Below are 16,275 nucleotides of genomic sequence, written 5' to 3'. Positions count from 1 at the left end.
CTATTCCTTTACTTATAAATTTGATGTTTTTCACTAAATTAATCAATATGGGACTTGCTCCCAATAATCCTTAGCACTGAATAGAGTTCACAACATAACTCGACCCTCTATCGTCGATTGGGTTGATGAAATTGAATCAAATTTTTAGGTAAAATACACGAATTTCGACTACGATTTGCTCGAAAGGCATGAATTTCAACCATAATTTACTTTTAACTTTACAAATTTTAATCGAATTTATCTAATCTAGTTAGAATTGAGTCCATTTTTTTTAAGTAGGTTTAAATTTTTAGTTTCAAAAACCCAAATCTCCTTCAAATGAGCCAAATAATAATAATAATAAAACTTTTGAAAACATTTTAAAAACAAGGGCAAAATCGTACGTTCACATCATCGAAAAGTCAAAAGAAATTCCTTAATATTAATTTTTTCAAAATCAATAAATAAAGCATTAATTATCATATTTAAAAAAAATATAAATATTATTTTAAATATTTCAATTTTCTCGCTCTTGTTAAACCAAACAAAAAAATAAATATTTCTTACGAATAATTTTTAAAAATTATATTTTTAGATATAAAAAAAAAACTAAAAAATATATAAATTTAAAATCTTAGCCTATAAAATTCGCTCGCTAAGCTATACAGCATACTTGTACGTATTGTATTAATAACTAAGAGATTATACGTTAAAATCTCGAAGAAAGTCGTTAGTAATAATTTCAATTAATTTATTTTATATATATATATTTTCAAATATTAATAATGTCGATGAATTAAAAAATAATAATAACTTGAGAATATTATAAGGTATGTTTAATTACAAAATTTTCTACAAAATGGGCAACATCCATTCAATCGTAGCCATTGATCTATGCAATCCACATGAAAAAAATGATCACAATTTGGAAGTTCCCTACCAAATTCTCCATCTTCAAATTCCTGAAAAAAAAAATAATTAATATATTATATATAAACAAGATTAAATGAAACAAGGTGGGGTCGGGTTAGATTTTTTCCAGTTTGGATTGGGTTGAATTTTTTAAAAATCGAAAATTTGGGTCGGTTCGTGGGTTTACATTTTTTTTGTCAGGTCAACTCGGCCAACTAGAAAATAGAGTTACAACAAACCCTACACTACCGTCGTTTTAAGATTATTATGAATATTAAACATAACGTGATACGTTATGTCTTGTGAATGTATGATTTTTTTTTTTTTTTACGGGTCAACCCGTCCAACCTAAAATTAGAGACTTAGTTGTAAACTCTATTCCAATTGTTGGAGCCGACCCAATTAATCTAAAATTTTAATTTATTTTTAATTAAGGTCAACAATATTAATTAGTCATAACAACACTAATAAATTTCTGGTCAAATTTTTAACTAATCTCTTAATCTTTAAAATGACGTGTCACCATCCCTATAATTATTAATTTAAAATTTTACAATATATTTTAAATAATTAATTATATTTAATAAATCCTTAAACAAATATAAAATTTAAATTTAGAAATAAAATTAAAATATTCATTAAATATTTAAAATTTTCTTTTTCATTTTTAAAAAATGTAATTATTTTTTAATGTTTTTGAAATTACAAGTAAATTTAAGAAACCAAAAAAAAAATCTTTTAATAATATAACCTTTTTGAAAAAAATAATAATTAATAATACCGAAAAAACAAAAATAATATAATTAATATATATATATATATATATATATATATATATATATATATATATATGTATGTATGTATTACCTCTAAGCAAATGGGACAAGAAATGGAGTTCTTCATCTTGCTATGATGATATTCACAAATAGGCAAGTTTTGAACACTCTCCATTGACATTCCTTCGACACTGCTTTCTCCGGCGACGTCGACGAACTCCGACATCTCTCGGTACATATACTCCGAGAAGTTGCTTGCCTGAAAATTTTATTTTGCTTTAGAAATATGAAGGGATCTTGAAATCCGCCATTAATGGCAGCATTCAAGCTTTTTCACTTACCCAGTTCATCAACCCCTTCCCATTCATTAGACTCTCCATTATTGCTTCCTGCCACCATAAAAAAATTTAAATTTCGTTAAATTATATTTTAGTCCCTCAACTTTCGATTATTTAATTCGTAAATTTTAAAAAGTATTTGGTTTACGAACGTTATAAATTAAATTTTCAATTGGGTCCTCATGTTTTCGGTTTTTTATTCGATAGTCCTTTGACCCGTTCATTGTTATACATTCAAAAATCGAAGTTCGACCTTTAATATTGAAAACCCTACCTTCGACAAGGAATATCTATATTCCGATTCGGGGCAGCTCAATAGCTGAAGGGCTGCGGCTGCACCGGCTATAGCACCTATGGCGACGCCATGGCCTTTGAAAGCTCCGACCACCGTTCCAACCGATGCACCGACTGAAAATTCAAGAGATAGAAAGAAAAAATTATTCAATAGAGTCGTCTCCTTCCCAACTACCATAACTCGTATGGTTATCGTGTATTTCTCTAACATGTATTGTTATAGCTACTTGAATAATTTCTCGAGACGAGACATACCTAGAGCGAGAAGGCATAGAAACAAAGCGAAAGCGGTCGTGTTGAAAGCTTTGACGAAGAACAGAAGAGCTTTATCGAAAACCGGGTGGTGCTTCAACTCGATAACCAACCTCAACATGGTAAGATGAGAAGAAGAAATGATGGAGAGATGAAAAGGGTTGAAGAATTTCATTAAAGCTTAGTACTGAAAAAGGAACACAAAGATGATTTGGATCTATATATATACATATACATATATATATATATTATATTGGGCATGTTGATTTTTAATGTCATGAAATTTTAAGATTTGTAGAAGATGAAAAGGTTTATATCATTGTCAACTAATAAATTCACAATTAGGGTTATTAAAAGAGATTAATTCCGAGTCGTTGGTTGGAGAAGGGTGTGGAAAGCTCTTACTTGTAGACGTGTTTTAAAATCGTGAGGCTGATGAAGATATGTAATGGGTCAAAGCGGACGATATTTGCTAGTGGTGGGTTTGTGCTGTTACAAATGGTATTAGAGTGAGGCAGCGAGTGGTGTGCTAACGAGGATGCTGGGCCTCTAAAGGGGTGGATTGTGAGATCCCACGTTGGTTGGAGAAAGGAACGAAACGTTTTTTTATAAGGGTGTGGAAACCTTTTCCTAGTAGACGTGTTTTAAAACTGAGGTTGATGACGATATGTAACGGAACAAAGTAGACAACATTTGCTAGTGGTGGGCTTGGATGGTTACAAATAAAATTAAAGCTAGATATCGAGCAGTGTACCAGCGAGGTTACTGGACCTCTAAAGGGTGGATTGTGAGATCTTACATTGGTTGGAGAGGAGAACGAAACATTCCTTATAAGGGTGTGGAAACCTCTCCTTAGTAGCCATGTTTTAAAACCATGAGGTTGACAATGATGCATAACGGGACAATTCGGTTAACAGTGGGAATGAGCTGTTACAAATGATATTAGAGCTGGACACCGAGTAGTGTGCCAGTGAGGACGTTGGGTCCTCAAGAGGGATGAATTGTGAGATCCCAGATTAGTTGAACAGAGAAACGAAACATTCCTCATACGAGTGCAAAAACTTCTCCCTAGTTGACGTGTTTTAAAACCGTGAGATTGATAACAATACGTAACGGGCCAAAACAGATAATATCTGTTAGCGGTAGGCTTGGGATGTTACAAATGATATCAAATCAGCCAAACACCGAGTTGTGTGCCAGCGAGGACGTTGGGCCCTCAAGAGGGGATGAATTATGAGATCCTACATTGGTTGAACCGAGAAACAAAACATTCCTCATAAGGGTGTAAAAACCTCACCCTAGTATATGCATTTTAAAACCATAAGACTGATAATGATACGTAATGGGTCAATAACTGTTAGCAGTGGGAATGAACTGTTACAAATGAAATCAGAGCCAAACACCGAGCAATGTGTCAGCAAAGACTCTGGTCCCCGAGGAGAGTGGATTGTGAGATCCCACATTGATTTCTTATAAAAGCGTGGAAATCTCTCCTTAATAGACGCATTTTAAAACCGTGAGACTGACAACAATACATAACGAGACAGTATCTGTTAGCGGGAGGCATGAGCTGTCACAAACGACGAACACCGAGCGGCATGCCAGCAAAGACGCAACGCTTCATACAGATATAGAAAGAGGACAAAAATGGATATCAATATGAAGAGAATGTGAGAGGATGGGTAGCCCAATTGGAGAAAGGAGTATTAAATTCAAGTTGTTTGATTGGTGAGTGAAGAAGAAGCAAAGGTACAAAGAGCATTAATGAAAGCCTCCAGAGAGTAGCTGATAAGCAATTCCACTCAATTCAATGGTTTTTTCATTACAAATTGTATGAACAACAAGTGGTGAACTATTAAACTGTGTGCAAATGAGTATAAACAAGAGTGGTTTTTGTTGTGAGCTGTGGGCTATGTGATATAAATATTGTATGCATTTTTTCACAACAAACCTTCAACTTGCTAATACTATACCCTACTTGAAGATCTTTTCGAGATCTCGATCTCGTTTTTGTTTTCTACTTTGTTTAAGGATTTTGAGTTACGGAGCTCTGCTCGATTTGGCGATTATAGTTGTTGTGATGTACTGAGGCTCGAGTAAAGAGTGGGAACAGTGATGAATCGAGACCATGTCTGAATAAGAATGATTACGAGGATATGAAACTGTGGTTGTAGTTATTGTGATGCTCTAGTAAAAAAGAAGTACGTGGATGAACTGAGATTATAACTGAATGAGAGTGATCACGATGATATGAAACTATGGTTATAGTTATTGTGATGTTGTGAGATTCCACGTCGGTTGGAGAGGAGAACAAAACATTTCTTATAAAAGTGTGAAAACTTGTCCCTAGTAGACGCGTTTTAAAATCGTGAGGTTGACGGCAATACGTAACGGGGCAAAGTGGACAATATCTGCTACCGATGGGCTTGGGTTATTTACAAATGGTATCAGAGTCAGGACCAGGCGGTGTGCCAACGAGACCGTTAGCCACCAAGGATGGGTGGATTGTGAGATCCCATATCGGTTGGAGAGGGGAACGAATGAAGCATTCCTGGTAAAGGTGTGGAAACCTCTCTCTAGTAGATCGTTCTAAAACCGTGAGGCTGATGGCAATACGTATCGTTGGCTAACCAAGGTTGGGACCATCAATTATCAAATTCATATAATTTCAAATCTTATACACGAGGTGTAACAGCCTAAGTCCACTGTTAGCAGATATTGTCCATTTTGGTCCGTTACGTATCATTCGATTTTAAAACGCGTCTGTTAGGGAGATGTTTTCACACCTTAAAGAAATATTTTGTTCCCCTCTCCATCCAGCGTGGGATCTCACAATCCACTTCCTTTGATGACCCATTGTCCTTGCACTGATTGGTGTCTGGCTCTGATACTATTTGTAGCAACCCAAGTTCACCGCTAGTAGATATTGTCTGTTTTGGCTCGTTACGTATCGTCGTCAACCTCACGGTTTTAAAACGTGTCTGTTAGGGAGAGGTTCTACACCTTATAAAAAAAATATTTCGTTCCCCTCTCTATCCGATGTGGGATCTCACACGACGTGTTTTATGAGATAACGGTTATTAAACTACCTATTTCTAGTTCTTTTTGGATATGTAATTTCAACGGGTACTAGTTTAATGTTACATAGTCACGCGTGTTAGGTATGATCTAACCTAATGTGTACTTGGTCAACTTTTTTAAGTACTTTTAGGGGAGGGAAAAAAAAAAAAATATATATATATATTATTATTACCCATTTTGGCCCGTTATGCATTGTCATCATCCTCACAATTTTAAAACGCGTCTAACTGATGACGATACGTAATGAGCAAAGCAAACAATACCTACTAGTGATAGACTTCGGCTGTTACAGATAGTATCAGAGTCAAACATCAGACAGTGTCCCAGCATCCTCTGCGTTTTAGAACTATGAGACTGACGACAACACGTAACGAGCTTAAACAGATAATATCTGCTAGTAATGACACAGCCTTCACAAAAAAAACTTATGAAATTACTATTAATAAACTTTTAATTTCAATTTAAAAAACAATTTTATACCAATGATTTTTCACGTCAATTATTATAATAAGTATAATGTTTATTTAAGACAACGTAAAATTACTATTTTACCCCTGAATACACGTGTCCTACAAGACTATTTTGGACTCCTAAGGCCCATTATAACCTTTTTCTTATATTTGATGGGCCAAGGTCTCTTTATTTTTGGGCCGAGTCGAAAATTATGACACGAATATCACTACACCGTTCTAGGTCACTATCACATTCGAAATATCTTTACACGAACGTTAAAATATCAGCTGAAAATTGTAATTTATAATGATGTATTCATGACATAAGTGAAAATTATGATCTGAATACCGTTACACCGTTCTAGGTTACTATCAGTTACAAAATTGAGATTTGTAATAATGTGTTGGCGACTTGAATGAAAGTTATGACCTGAATCCGCTATGCTGTTCTAGGTCATGATCCGATCCGATCCGATCCGTTCTTTTTTTTTAAAAAAAAAAAACATCATCATTAGCTATGAACTAAAAAGTAGGGTACATTTCAATTCTTTAAATGATTTTGCCTCTTTTTTGAGGTGGGCATTTTTGTTTCTTTCCTATTTAACAATTATTAGGAACATTTTATAATGGGCAATAAAAAGTAAAGATTTTTGGTGTATTTTTAAGTTAAAATTACAAATTTTGTATCGAATTAATTTTTAGAGTCTATTTGACGTAAAAATGAAAGATAAAAAATATATTAGATACTTTTAATATTATAAACAAAATTCGGAGTCGGAGCGAGTAAATGAACATCAATAGCGGGATGATTAAATCACGGCCGTTCTTTAAGAAATATTATTCTTTAAAAAGTTGGAATAAAAAATGAAAGTAGGTAAAAGAAAAAAAATTATGATATCCAATAGTCCACTCTTATCTTCTATATAGCTCGTCGGTGATCCTTCTTAAATCAAGGGTTGAATTCCTTCCGCAAAAAAAAGTTAGGGGAGCATTGACCTCATCACGGACGAATCTAAATGATAGGTCTTGTTGGAACTACTTGTTAAAGTAAAGCAGAGTAAACAATAGGAAATACTTTTACTTTTTACTGTTCTAACTAATTTTCGCTCGATTGTCATATGTGAGAAATGACGAAATTTAGGATGTTCTTTTTTTTTTTCTTTTTTTTTGTTGTTGGATAATTTAGTCCTTAACAACGTAGAGATGTAGCAAGGAGAGCGAACTTTGAAAAGATGCGAGGAATATGTTCTTGTTGTCACATTGGCAAAGTTGGAAAGCATAAAGAAGTCCAAGATAGGACCTCGGGGTTTTGGCATGCGACTCGCTGTAACTTCAGCATGCGACTCGAGAACTAAGTCTATTAGTATGAAGGATGAAAGCCCACCAAATTTAGTGTCATTTGGATTCCATTTTCCGACTCGAGAGCTAAATTAGTTGATATGAAAAATGAAAGCTCATAACCAACCTATGTAGTTAAAGCTTCGTCTAGAATTAACTAAATCGTTCTCTCTCGATTTCTTGTTCTTCCCAATCAATGTTCTTCCAATGTATCATTTCTCGGTCCAATGAAATTCATAGGTATAGAATTCTGTCAAATAGAGATTTTTTGTTTCGACCATCTTTCAATTGTTAATACGATATATAAGGACCGCTACTACAAACAGTACTACACCCTTGGTCGTGAAATATCGATTGCTTATTGAACCCTTTAACTAAATCTCGATTTCTTGTTCTTCCCAATAATCCTGCATAATCTCGAATGTTATCAGTTCCGGTACATAGACCAAATGATACAATGCAAGCAAAAGTTCCTAGATTCATGGCGATATAGAATAGCATATGACCAAATGATACAATGCGAGCAAAAGTTCTAGATTCATGGCGATATAGAACAGCATATAAGTTATCATGCTTACATACCAATTGGACCGATGGACGAATACGCAAACATATGTTTTATGCTTGTTTGAGTAATAGCAACGAAAATTCGAGTGGCTAACAGCTACTTTCGAAGTAACAGAAAGTAAAACGACGACTAGAGTGAGAGAGTCATGAGTCGAAAAGAAGATTCCTCACTTCTTTCTCTCATTCAACATCGTGCAGAGGATTCCTCTTTTCTTTTTCTCATTCAAAATCGTGCATGTGACTTTCAACTCGCACGGCTCCCAAGCTAAGTGATAAAAGAAAGAACTAAATCGTTATGCTATCTAAACGAAGGCTCTTGTTCTTCCCCAACGAGGACTTGGAATGGTTAGGGTCAAAACAACCTTACCAATCATGCGACCAGTCTACATACGTTGCAAGGACAGAAAGTAAAACCACGTTGAACACATCAAAGTTGCAAGGAAAAATACGCAGAATCGAACAATATTTTATTGATAAGAAAATTCCATCACACGCCATCACAGAATCCATTGACAACAACACAATAGACTAAGACACACCGACTCTTAGAAACTAAGAACAGAACATACCCCAAAAGCAAAGCATAAATCAACAGACTCCTTCAAAGATCATTCATCAAACAGCAATCAGAAAGTTACTCAAAACCCATGAATTTTGATCTGATCCTTCTTAACGAGACCAGCCTGGACAAGGAACTGAGACACGTTTTTGCGTTGATCGCCTTGAAGTTGGATTATCTTCCCCAATTCTCTGTCTTGAACAACGTTACCATTACAGCAGAATTCCTTCTTCACGTCCTTAAGGATCTTCTCGTAGCTGAACTCTTTCTTCAGACCCTGAACTGTAGTCAAGCACTTTTTGCCATTCCTCTGCTGAACGCGGATATGAACATAAGCTTTAGTTCCGGGGGCATCAGAATCCTTGGCGTCGGCGAATGGATCGAAAGCAGATGGGATCTGGAAGTCTAATTCAACCATGAACTTTGTTTGGATGAAGCTTTAAACCAAACTGAACAACTGCGAATCTGAAAGCATATGGGATTTAGAGGAAGGCATATCAAAAACTTCAAAGTTTACATATAGCCGAAAATCAAGTTAGGATGAAGCTCAAACCAAACAGAACAACAGGTAATCTGACGGGATTCAGAGAAAGGCATAACAAAAACTCCGAAATTTACAAATAGCCAAAAATCAAGTTCGGATGAAGCTCAAACCAAACAGAACAACTGGTGATCTGAAAACATTCGGGATTGAGAGAAAGGCATAACAAAAACTCCAGAATTTACATATAGCAAAAATTCGCAATATCCAATTCATCCACGACTTAACTGGAGACCTAAGTGATCAAAACATGCGTCTCGTATAAAAAAACCCTTGACAACATGAAAGAAAGACAAAATTCCAGCAGGATACAAACGAAGCAATATCCATGGCTTCCATAAACGAAGCAATACCAGAATCTTACCAAACAAATTCGGAATTGCGAGAAAAAACACAAAAGTCAAAGAGATATAAACAAAACCCTAACCACGATCAATCTCAGACATAAACAAACAAAAAGAAGAAAATCCAGGCTAAGGAAGAACAAAATCTACGAATTCAGAAGGAACCAGAAACTCACCAGAAAGCGAAAGACCAAGAACGCGCGAAAGAGATCAAAGGAACAAGGAAGGAAGAACGATGAGAGGAATGAGAACATTACTGAAGGGTATGGGAAGTATTTATAGAGCTTTGAGGGGAAGGTGGCAAGAGTCCGTTTCCGTTTCCGTTTCCGTTCCCACCACGAATTAGTACCCGTACGATTGAGCTGGAATCTTCTGGGAGGATGACGTGGACGGTCTGATCTTGTTAGCAATGGACGGTCAAGATCGACGCTGACGTGTAACGTATTATTGAAGGCAAAAGAATATGGTTCCAAAAAAGGGCGGTGAATTAACTGACGCGTTCATTGAACGCGAACTCGCCCTGGATCCGGATCTGATTGTAACCCGACCCGACCCGACCCGATATGAATCTAGACAATACTGTTAAAAAGTAGGGATTGGAGAACGTGAACCAGAGAGACGGGAGGTTCGGTCCAAGTGGTCAAGTGGTGAGTTTTTGTTCGTTTAGCTGCGACTGGTTTTTCCTGAAACAAGCCAATCCAGGGGTGCATGTGGTGGACGGGACCCACCGACCTGCTCTAAGAATCTCAGTTTAGACCGGAAATGAGGGAGGAAGTAGAGAGAAAAAACCCCGCTAGCAGGAATGGGCCCCACCCCTACCCGACATCATTCTTTGAGTCTCGTTTGGTTTCGAGAGCCTCCCCTCCTCATCCCTTACTGTTCTTTTGACAGCCGTCATCTTAATTTTTTTTTTTTTTTTTTGTGCCGCAAATATGATTAAAACATTTATAGCAGACAAATTTCCTTGGGTCTCTACAAAATAGAATGAAAAGCCGGGTAGAGCACAAATTTTCTGGATTTTTTCAGTTTGAGATCGAGCTATGGGTCTCTCGTAGTATGATGTCTGATTGGGGGAGAGAACAAAACACTCTTTATAAGGGTGTGGAAACCTTCCCCTAGCACACTGTTTTAGATCCTTGAGGGGAACCCCGAAAGAGAAAGCCCAAAGAGGACAATATCGGCTAGTGGTGGGTCTGCGTCGTTATAAATGGTATTAGAGCCAGACACCGGACGATGTACCAGCTTTCTCACTGTTCCCCGAAGGGGAGTCACAGACACGAGGCGGTGTGCCAGTAAAGACGCGGGCCCCAAAGGGGGTGGATTTAAAGGGGGTCTCACGTCGATTGGAGAAAGGAACGAGTGTTAGTGAAGATGTTGGGCCTCGAAGGAAGGTGGATTGTGAAATCCCACATTGATTGGGAAGGAGAACAAAACACTTTTTATAGGGGTGTGGAAACCTTCTCCCAGCAGACGTGTTTTAAAGCCTAGAAGAGAAGTCCGAAAAAAAAAAAATCTAAAGAGGACAATATCTAGTAGCGGTGGATCTAAGTCGTTACACGTAGAGGGTGTTTGTGCCAGAGAAGAAGTAGAATTTCTTTCCGACCTAATAATTATAAGTTCAAATAGAGGAACCAATTTTGAGACATTAACCTTCCTTCTTGTAACAACACTTAATAAAAACCAGAAGAATGGCTGAGATCAATTTAAACCGATCATTTAAGAACAAAAACCAGAGACATTATGAACAGGATGCTGATAAAAATAAACTTCAAGCAGATCATATGAAATTGTATGAAAAATATTTCACTTACTTGATTGATCTGGCAAGCATTTGAAGTCCATCTCAACTTGGTGAATTGTCCATTGAATAGTACTGCCTCCCAATTGTGTCGAAACGAGGGTCTACACCTCGATACTCAAGCCTACCGCTAACAACAGATATTGTTATTTTTAGGCTTTCCTTTTCGGGCTTCCCTTCAAAATTTTTAAACGGGTCTAAGAGAGGTTTCCACACCCTTATAAAAATATGGTTCTTTTTAGGCTTTCTTTTAGGATTTCCCTTTGGAGCTTCCCTTATAAAGAATGTTTCGTTCCCCTCTACAAGTAACCTATCGGTTTCATGTCAACGTGTAACAAGCTAAGTCGGAATGAATAAAGGCAAGCAAAACAAAGCAGTTTTCAATGACTTGTTAAATGAATGTAATTACAAAATGATAAACTAATTAGCTAACAATAATTAATTAGGATTAGTTAAATTTAGAACAAAAATTTGTTTTTCAATAATTATAACTAATTATTATTCATTATTTATAACCACTTGAGATTAATTTTGATTTGATCCTTCATTACTAATATATTTTGTTCTCTTTTTCTTACTTTTTTCTAATGTTTATTAATTATATTTCTTTATATATTTTAATTAAAATTAAATTTATAATTAATAATACTAAACTATAATTAATTAAAACCAAATATTCTAATGTGATAAATAAATAGAAATTTACCGCTTCGATGAAATAGGAGCTTCCTCCTTGGCCCCAACAAGAAATTTTCTGTAAAAAAGCACATTATGAATCATATTTACCTTAACGCGCTGGTATGCTGAAAAGATTATACTCAACAAATACCTTATTTTGTGATACCATTTATAACCGTCGAAGCCCACCGTTAGTAGATATTGTCTTTTCTGACCTTCCCCTCAAAAGGTTTTAAAATGCGTTGGCTAGGGAGAGGCTTCCACACCCTTATAAAGGGTGCTTCGTTCTCATTTCCAACCAATGTAGGATCTCACAATCCAACCTCCTTTGAGACCCAGCGTCCTCGTTGGCACTCGTTCCCTTCTTCAATCGATATGGGACTCCCTAATCCACCCTCTTTGGGACCCAACGTTCTTGCTTACACACTGCCTCGTGTCCACCCCCTTTGAGGCTTAGCCTCCTCGCTAGCACATCGTCTGGTGTTTGACTCTAATACCATTTGTAATGGTCCAAGCCCACCGCTAGCGGATATAGTCTTCTTTGGGCTTTCCCTTTCGGGCTTCCCCTCAAGATTTTAAAATGTGTTAACTAGAGAGAGGTTTCTGCACCCTTATAAAGGGTGCTTCGTTTTCCTCTCTAACTGACGTGGGATGCACCTTTTGCTCAGCCCAGTTTTCTGAAAATCGTCCTGCAAAATTTCAGGTCAGCCAAGTTAATGTGCAAAGGTTACAAAATTACAAACTAAGATTAATAACTGAAACCATTCGTGAAAATTTAACCATCGATTCTGCTAGAAAATAAGAGTAATTACATATTTATGTTGATGCTGCAGCTTCAAATCTTTGACAAGCTTAATCAGTACTCCCAATATCTGCTCAAGAACTGAAATTAACCTTTGACAAAATGGATCAAATAAAATGAACTTCTTGTGATTTATACATTGTAATATTCAGCGAACTTTCTGTCTGCCGAATGAAGCTCGAGAAAACACACAAATGGGGTATAAAAAAAACATAACAAATAAATAATTCTACGGAAGAGCCGATTAGAAATCACGACTCTTCACAATGGTATGATATTGTCCACTTTAAGCATAAGCTCTCATGATTTTGCTTTGGCTTTCCAAAGGCCTCATACCAATACCAATATTGATGTATTCCTTACTTGTAAACTATATATCATTCCCTAAATTGAGAATTAGCCAACGTGGGACTCCAACAACAATCCTCAACAGAACCAACCAGACCTCTCTGGAAGCCAAACACTAGTGCTATGGTGCCCAGATGATGACTTTGCATAAATACAAGTGTTGGGAACTCGGACTCTCCACAATGGTATGATATTGTCCACTTTGAGCATAAGCGCTCATGACTTTACTTTTGGTTTTCCCAAAAGGCCTCATACCAATGGAGAAGTATTCCTAAATTATAAACCCATGATCAACCCCTTAATTAGCCAATGTGGGGACTCCTCTCCCAACAATCTCAACAATCCTCAACAGTAAGGTCATACGATATGCATCGTATAATGAATTTCCTACTAAAAGCAAAGTCAAGATCAAGTAGCATAAATGTGGGCACTCTTCACGCGGATAAATGTGGTTGAAGTTTCAAGGATAAAACGCATATCAATCATTTTATCATGCAAACAAAGTAACTATCAACATTATGACACATAAAATCAAGAAAATACAACTATAGCTAGAAAACCAGAAAAATGTCATCAAAGTTAACCTTTATAATACATGCGTGCAAAATTGTACAAAAATGGTAAGGAGCAATAGACCTACCAATATCATCCATCACAAAAGCATCAGCTACCTTATCACATTTCGTCTTCAAACGAGCATCAATCTCACGGGAAAGGGCCATTGATATTCGGCTGTATCCTATAATAACATAAGAACAAGTTGCAGATAATCTATATCAGTAAGGCCTTTCATAAATTGAGAACAGAAATATTAAGTGGCTAAAAACAATATCTGATGAGAATTTAATATAAGAGTACTGGACTGAAAAATGATCTAATTCAATAAAAGCCAAGAGAAAAGAAGAAAGGAAATATAAATATAGTTAAATTTGATTCCCTCCCCCTCTTTTAAATTTCAACGTTCGGAACGAAACATTTAAGGGTGTGAAAACCACCCCTAATAGACGCGTTTTAAAATCATGAGGCTGATGATAATACGTAATAGACTAAAGCGTGTTTGATGGGGCTGTGTTTGCCATAAAAAGTCAGGTGTGATTCCAAGAAAGCGATTGCACCACCTACTCCAGGTTTCCAGTTCTACGAGCACTTGCATAATTTGTTGAATTAGCGGTTGGGCTGATTGTGACACAGGTGCTTTTACAATCTAGGGAACTTCGACATATTACACTCAACTTGTAACCGTTCAAGCTTACCGCTAGTAGATATTATCTACTTTGGTCTGTTACGTATCTTTGTCAGCCTCACGGTTTTAAAACACGTCTATTAGAGAGAGGTTTCCACATTTTTATAAGGAATGTTTCGTTCCCCTCTCAAATCGAAGTGGGATCTCACAATCCACCTGGTGTCTAGCTATGATACCATTTGTAACAACTCAAGCTCATCACTAGCAGATATTGTCCACTTTGGCCCGTTACGTATTGTTGTCAGCCTCACGATTTTAAATAGCGTTTGCTAGGGAGAAGCTTACACACCCTTATAAGGAATGGTTCATTTTCTTTTCCAATCAATGTGGAATCTCACAATCCACTCCCCTAGAGGGCCAGCGTCCTTGCTGGCACACCGCCCAATGTCTTTCTCTAATACCATTTGTAACAACTTAACTCACCGCTAGCAGATATTGTCTTCTTTAGCCTCATGATTTTAAAATCCGTCTGTTAGGGAGAGGTTTCCACACTCTTCTAAGGAATGCTTCGTTCTCTTCTCCAACTGATTGTGAGAAGAGCGAAACATTTCTTATAAAAGTATGAAAACATCTCACTAGTAGACACATTTTACAAAGTTAGGAGGAGAAGCCGGGAAGGAAAAGCGACAGAGGAACACAGCATGAAATACACAACAACAGTAACACTGCGACGGGTGCTAGTAATCAACCAACTCAATCAATTTTAAAAATGGAATAGAGAATCAAAGTAAAGACCAATCACCATGGTTTCCAAATAACGCAATCCTTACCTCAACATTTCTTCTCTCGCCTCAAAGTTTCATAACTAGTAAAAATCAACTTCAGTAATCGGAAATGATACAAAAACCAAACCAAAATCAAGTCCATTAAACAGTTAGGTCAATTTCTTGATCACTTGCGAACAGAAATCAAATACATCGCTCAATCCACCAACATTTCATCAGCGATCAATAAAACACACTAATTAAGTGGAAAAACAGAAAAAAAAAGAGAGCGAGAGAGTAAGATAGAAGGAGATGGAGTACCAGTTGTAGATCGTGGGCGGGCTTGGAGACGAGAGATCCATCGGGAGTCGAGCAGTAGTGGCGCTCCACCTGATCAATCACCTGCGTCACGTCCGCCCGCGAGGTCTGGCCATTTTATTATATTAGTTATTTTAAATAATTAATAGTTGATAATTAGTTTATTTTTATTAATTAAAATAAATTTAACTTTTAATTTAATTTTCATTCATCAAATTCATATTATAATTATATTCCAAATTATAAAATGCATAATAAATAATTAAAAGAAAAAAGAATAATAATGTAAAAAAATTGATTTCCTATTGACTTTTTATATTATAATTTAAAATTTTAGATAACTAAAAATAATTACCAAACATGTTTATATTTACTTTTAATTAAAAAAAAAAGAAATAGTAATTTTTTATTTTTATTTTTAATTAAACATTAGAGGTGTACAATCAACCCGACAATCCGGACCAACCCAACTCGAACTATAACGGTTGGGTTGGGTTGGATTAACATTTCGAGTAGGGTTGAGTTCATTTTTCTGAACCCGAACGGAATCAGTTCGGTTTTAGGTTCATGGACAAAACGTTCGAGAAAAGCATAAATTTATTCTTAAAAAAGATTAAAAGAAAAAACGCTACACAAAATTAAAACATTAACCGGTATAATTTAGGACATTATAATTTTTATTTATTTATATACTTTTTAAAAAAAAATTAATAAAAATATGCTCGATGCTAATTGCATTATTTTTATAAAAATATTAGGTAACTCGATCATTTTTTAAATTTTATATAAATTTAAGTCAGTGTAATCTCATTTAATTTTAAAATTATTAATTTTATCGTTTAACTTATTCGAGGTTAATTAATATGTATTAAAAAAAAATGGATTTAACTCATCCATCACTCAAAATTCACATTTAAAATCTAAATGGTTAGTTTTTATTTTTTAAAATCT

At 35.8% G+C, this 16,275-nt stretch overlaps 3 protein-coding genes across 3 annotated transcripts; all 3 read right to left on the bottom strand.

Annotated features, from left to right (window-relative positions):
- Positions 1 to 777: 777 nt before the first annotated feature.
- LOC111442860 (NEP1-interacting protein-like 2) lies at positions 778 to 2,734 on the bottom strand. Its single transcript, XM_023080418.1, has 5 exons — positions 2,555 to 2,734; positions 2,280 to 2,413; positions 2,009 to 2,056; positions 1,759 to 1,926; positions 778 to 941 (listed from the first exon to the last, which is right to left on the bottom strand). The coding sequence occupies exons 1-5, from the start codon at positions 2,724 to 2,726 to the stop codon at positions 816 to 818; spliced, it is 648 nt and encodes a 215-aa protein (XP_022936186.1). The 5' UTR covers positions 2,727 to 2,734; the 3' UTR covers positions 778 to 815.
- Positions 2,735 to 8,435: 5,701 nt separating this feature from the next.
- LOC111442862 (protein translation factor SUI1 homolog 1) lies at positions 8,436 to 11,342 on the bottom strand. The gene is made up of 2 exons (XM_023080422.1): positions 11,245 to 11,342; positions 8,436 to 9,013 (listed from the first exon to the last, which is right to left on the bottom strand). The coding sequence occupies exon 2, from the start codon at positions 8,964 to 8,966 to the stop codon at positions 8,628 to 8,630; it is 339 nt and encodes a 112-aa protein (XP_022936190.1). The 5' UTR covers positions 8,967 to 9,013; positions 11,245 to 11,342; the 3' UTR covers positions 8,436 to 8,627.
- A 1,133-nt stretch (positions 11,343 to 12,475) lies between these two features.
- LOC111442863 (AUGMIN subunit 4-like) lies at positions 12,476 to 15,085 on the bottom strand. Its single transcript, XM_023080423.1, has 4 exons — positions 15,042 to 15,085; positions 13,700 to 13,798; positions 12,722 to 12,792; positions 12,476 to 12,598 (listed from the first exon to the last, which is right to left on the bottom strand). Exons 2-4 carry the CDS (start codon positions 13,779 to 13,781, stop codon positions 12,521 to 12,523), a joined length of 231 nt encoding a protein of 76 aa, XP_022936191.1. The 5' UTR covers positions 13,782 to 13,798; positions 15,042 to 15,085; the 3' UTR covers positions 12,476 to 12,520.
- Between the last annotated feature and the right edge of the window lie 1,190 nt (positions 15,086 to 16,275).

This window comes from Cucurbita moschata, unplaced genomic scaffold, assembly GCF_002738365.1.
Source record: "Cucurbita moschata cultivar Rifu unplaced genomic scaffold, Cmos_1.0 Cmo_Scf00005, whole genome shotgun sequence".
NCBI classification, from domain to species: Eukaryota; Viridiplantae; Streptophyta; class Magnoliopsida; order Cucurbitales; family Cucurbitaceae; genus Cucurbita; species Cucurbita moschata.
Note: the sequence above shows the minus strand (reverse complement) of the source record. Positions and strands in the feature narration are given on the sequence as shown.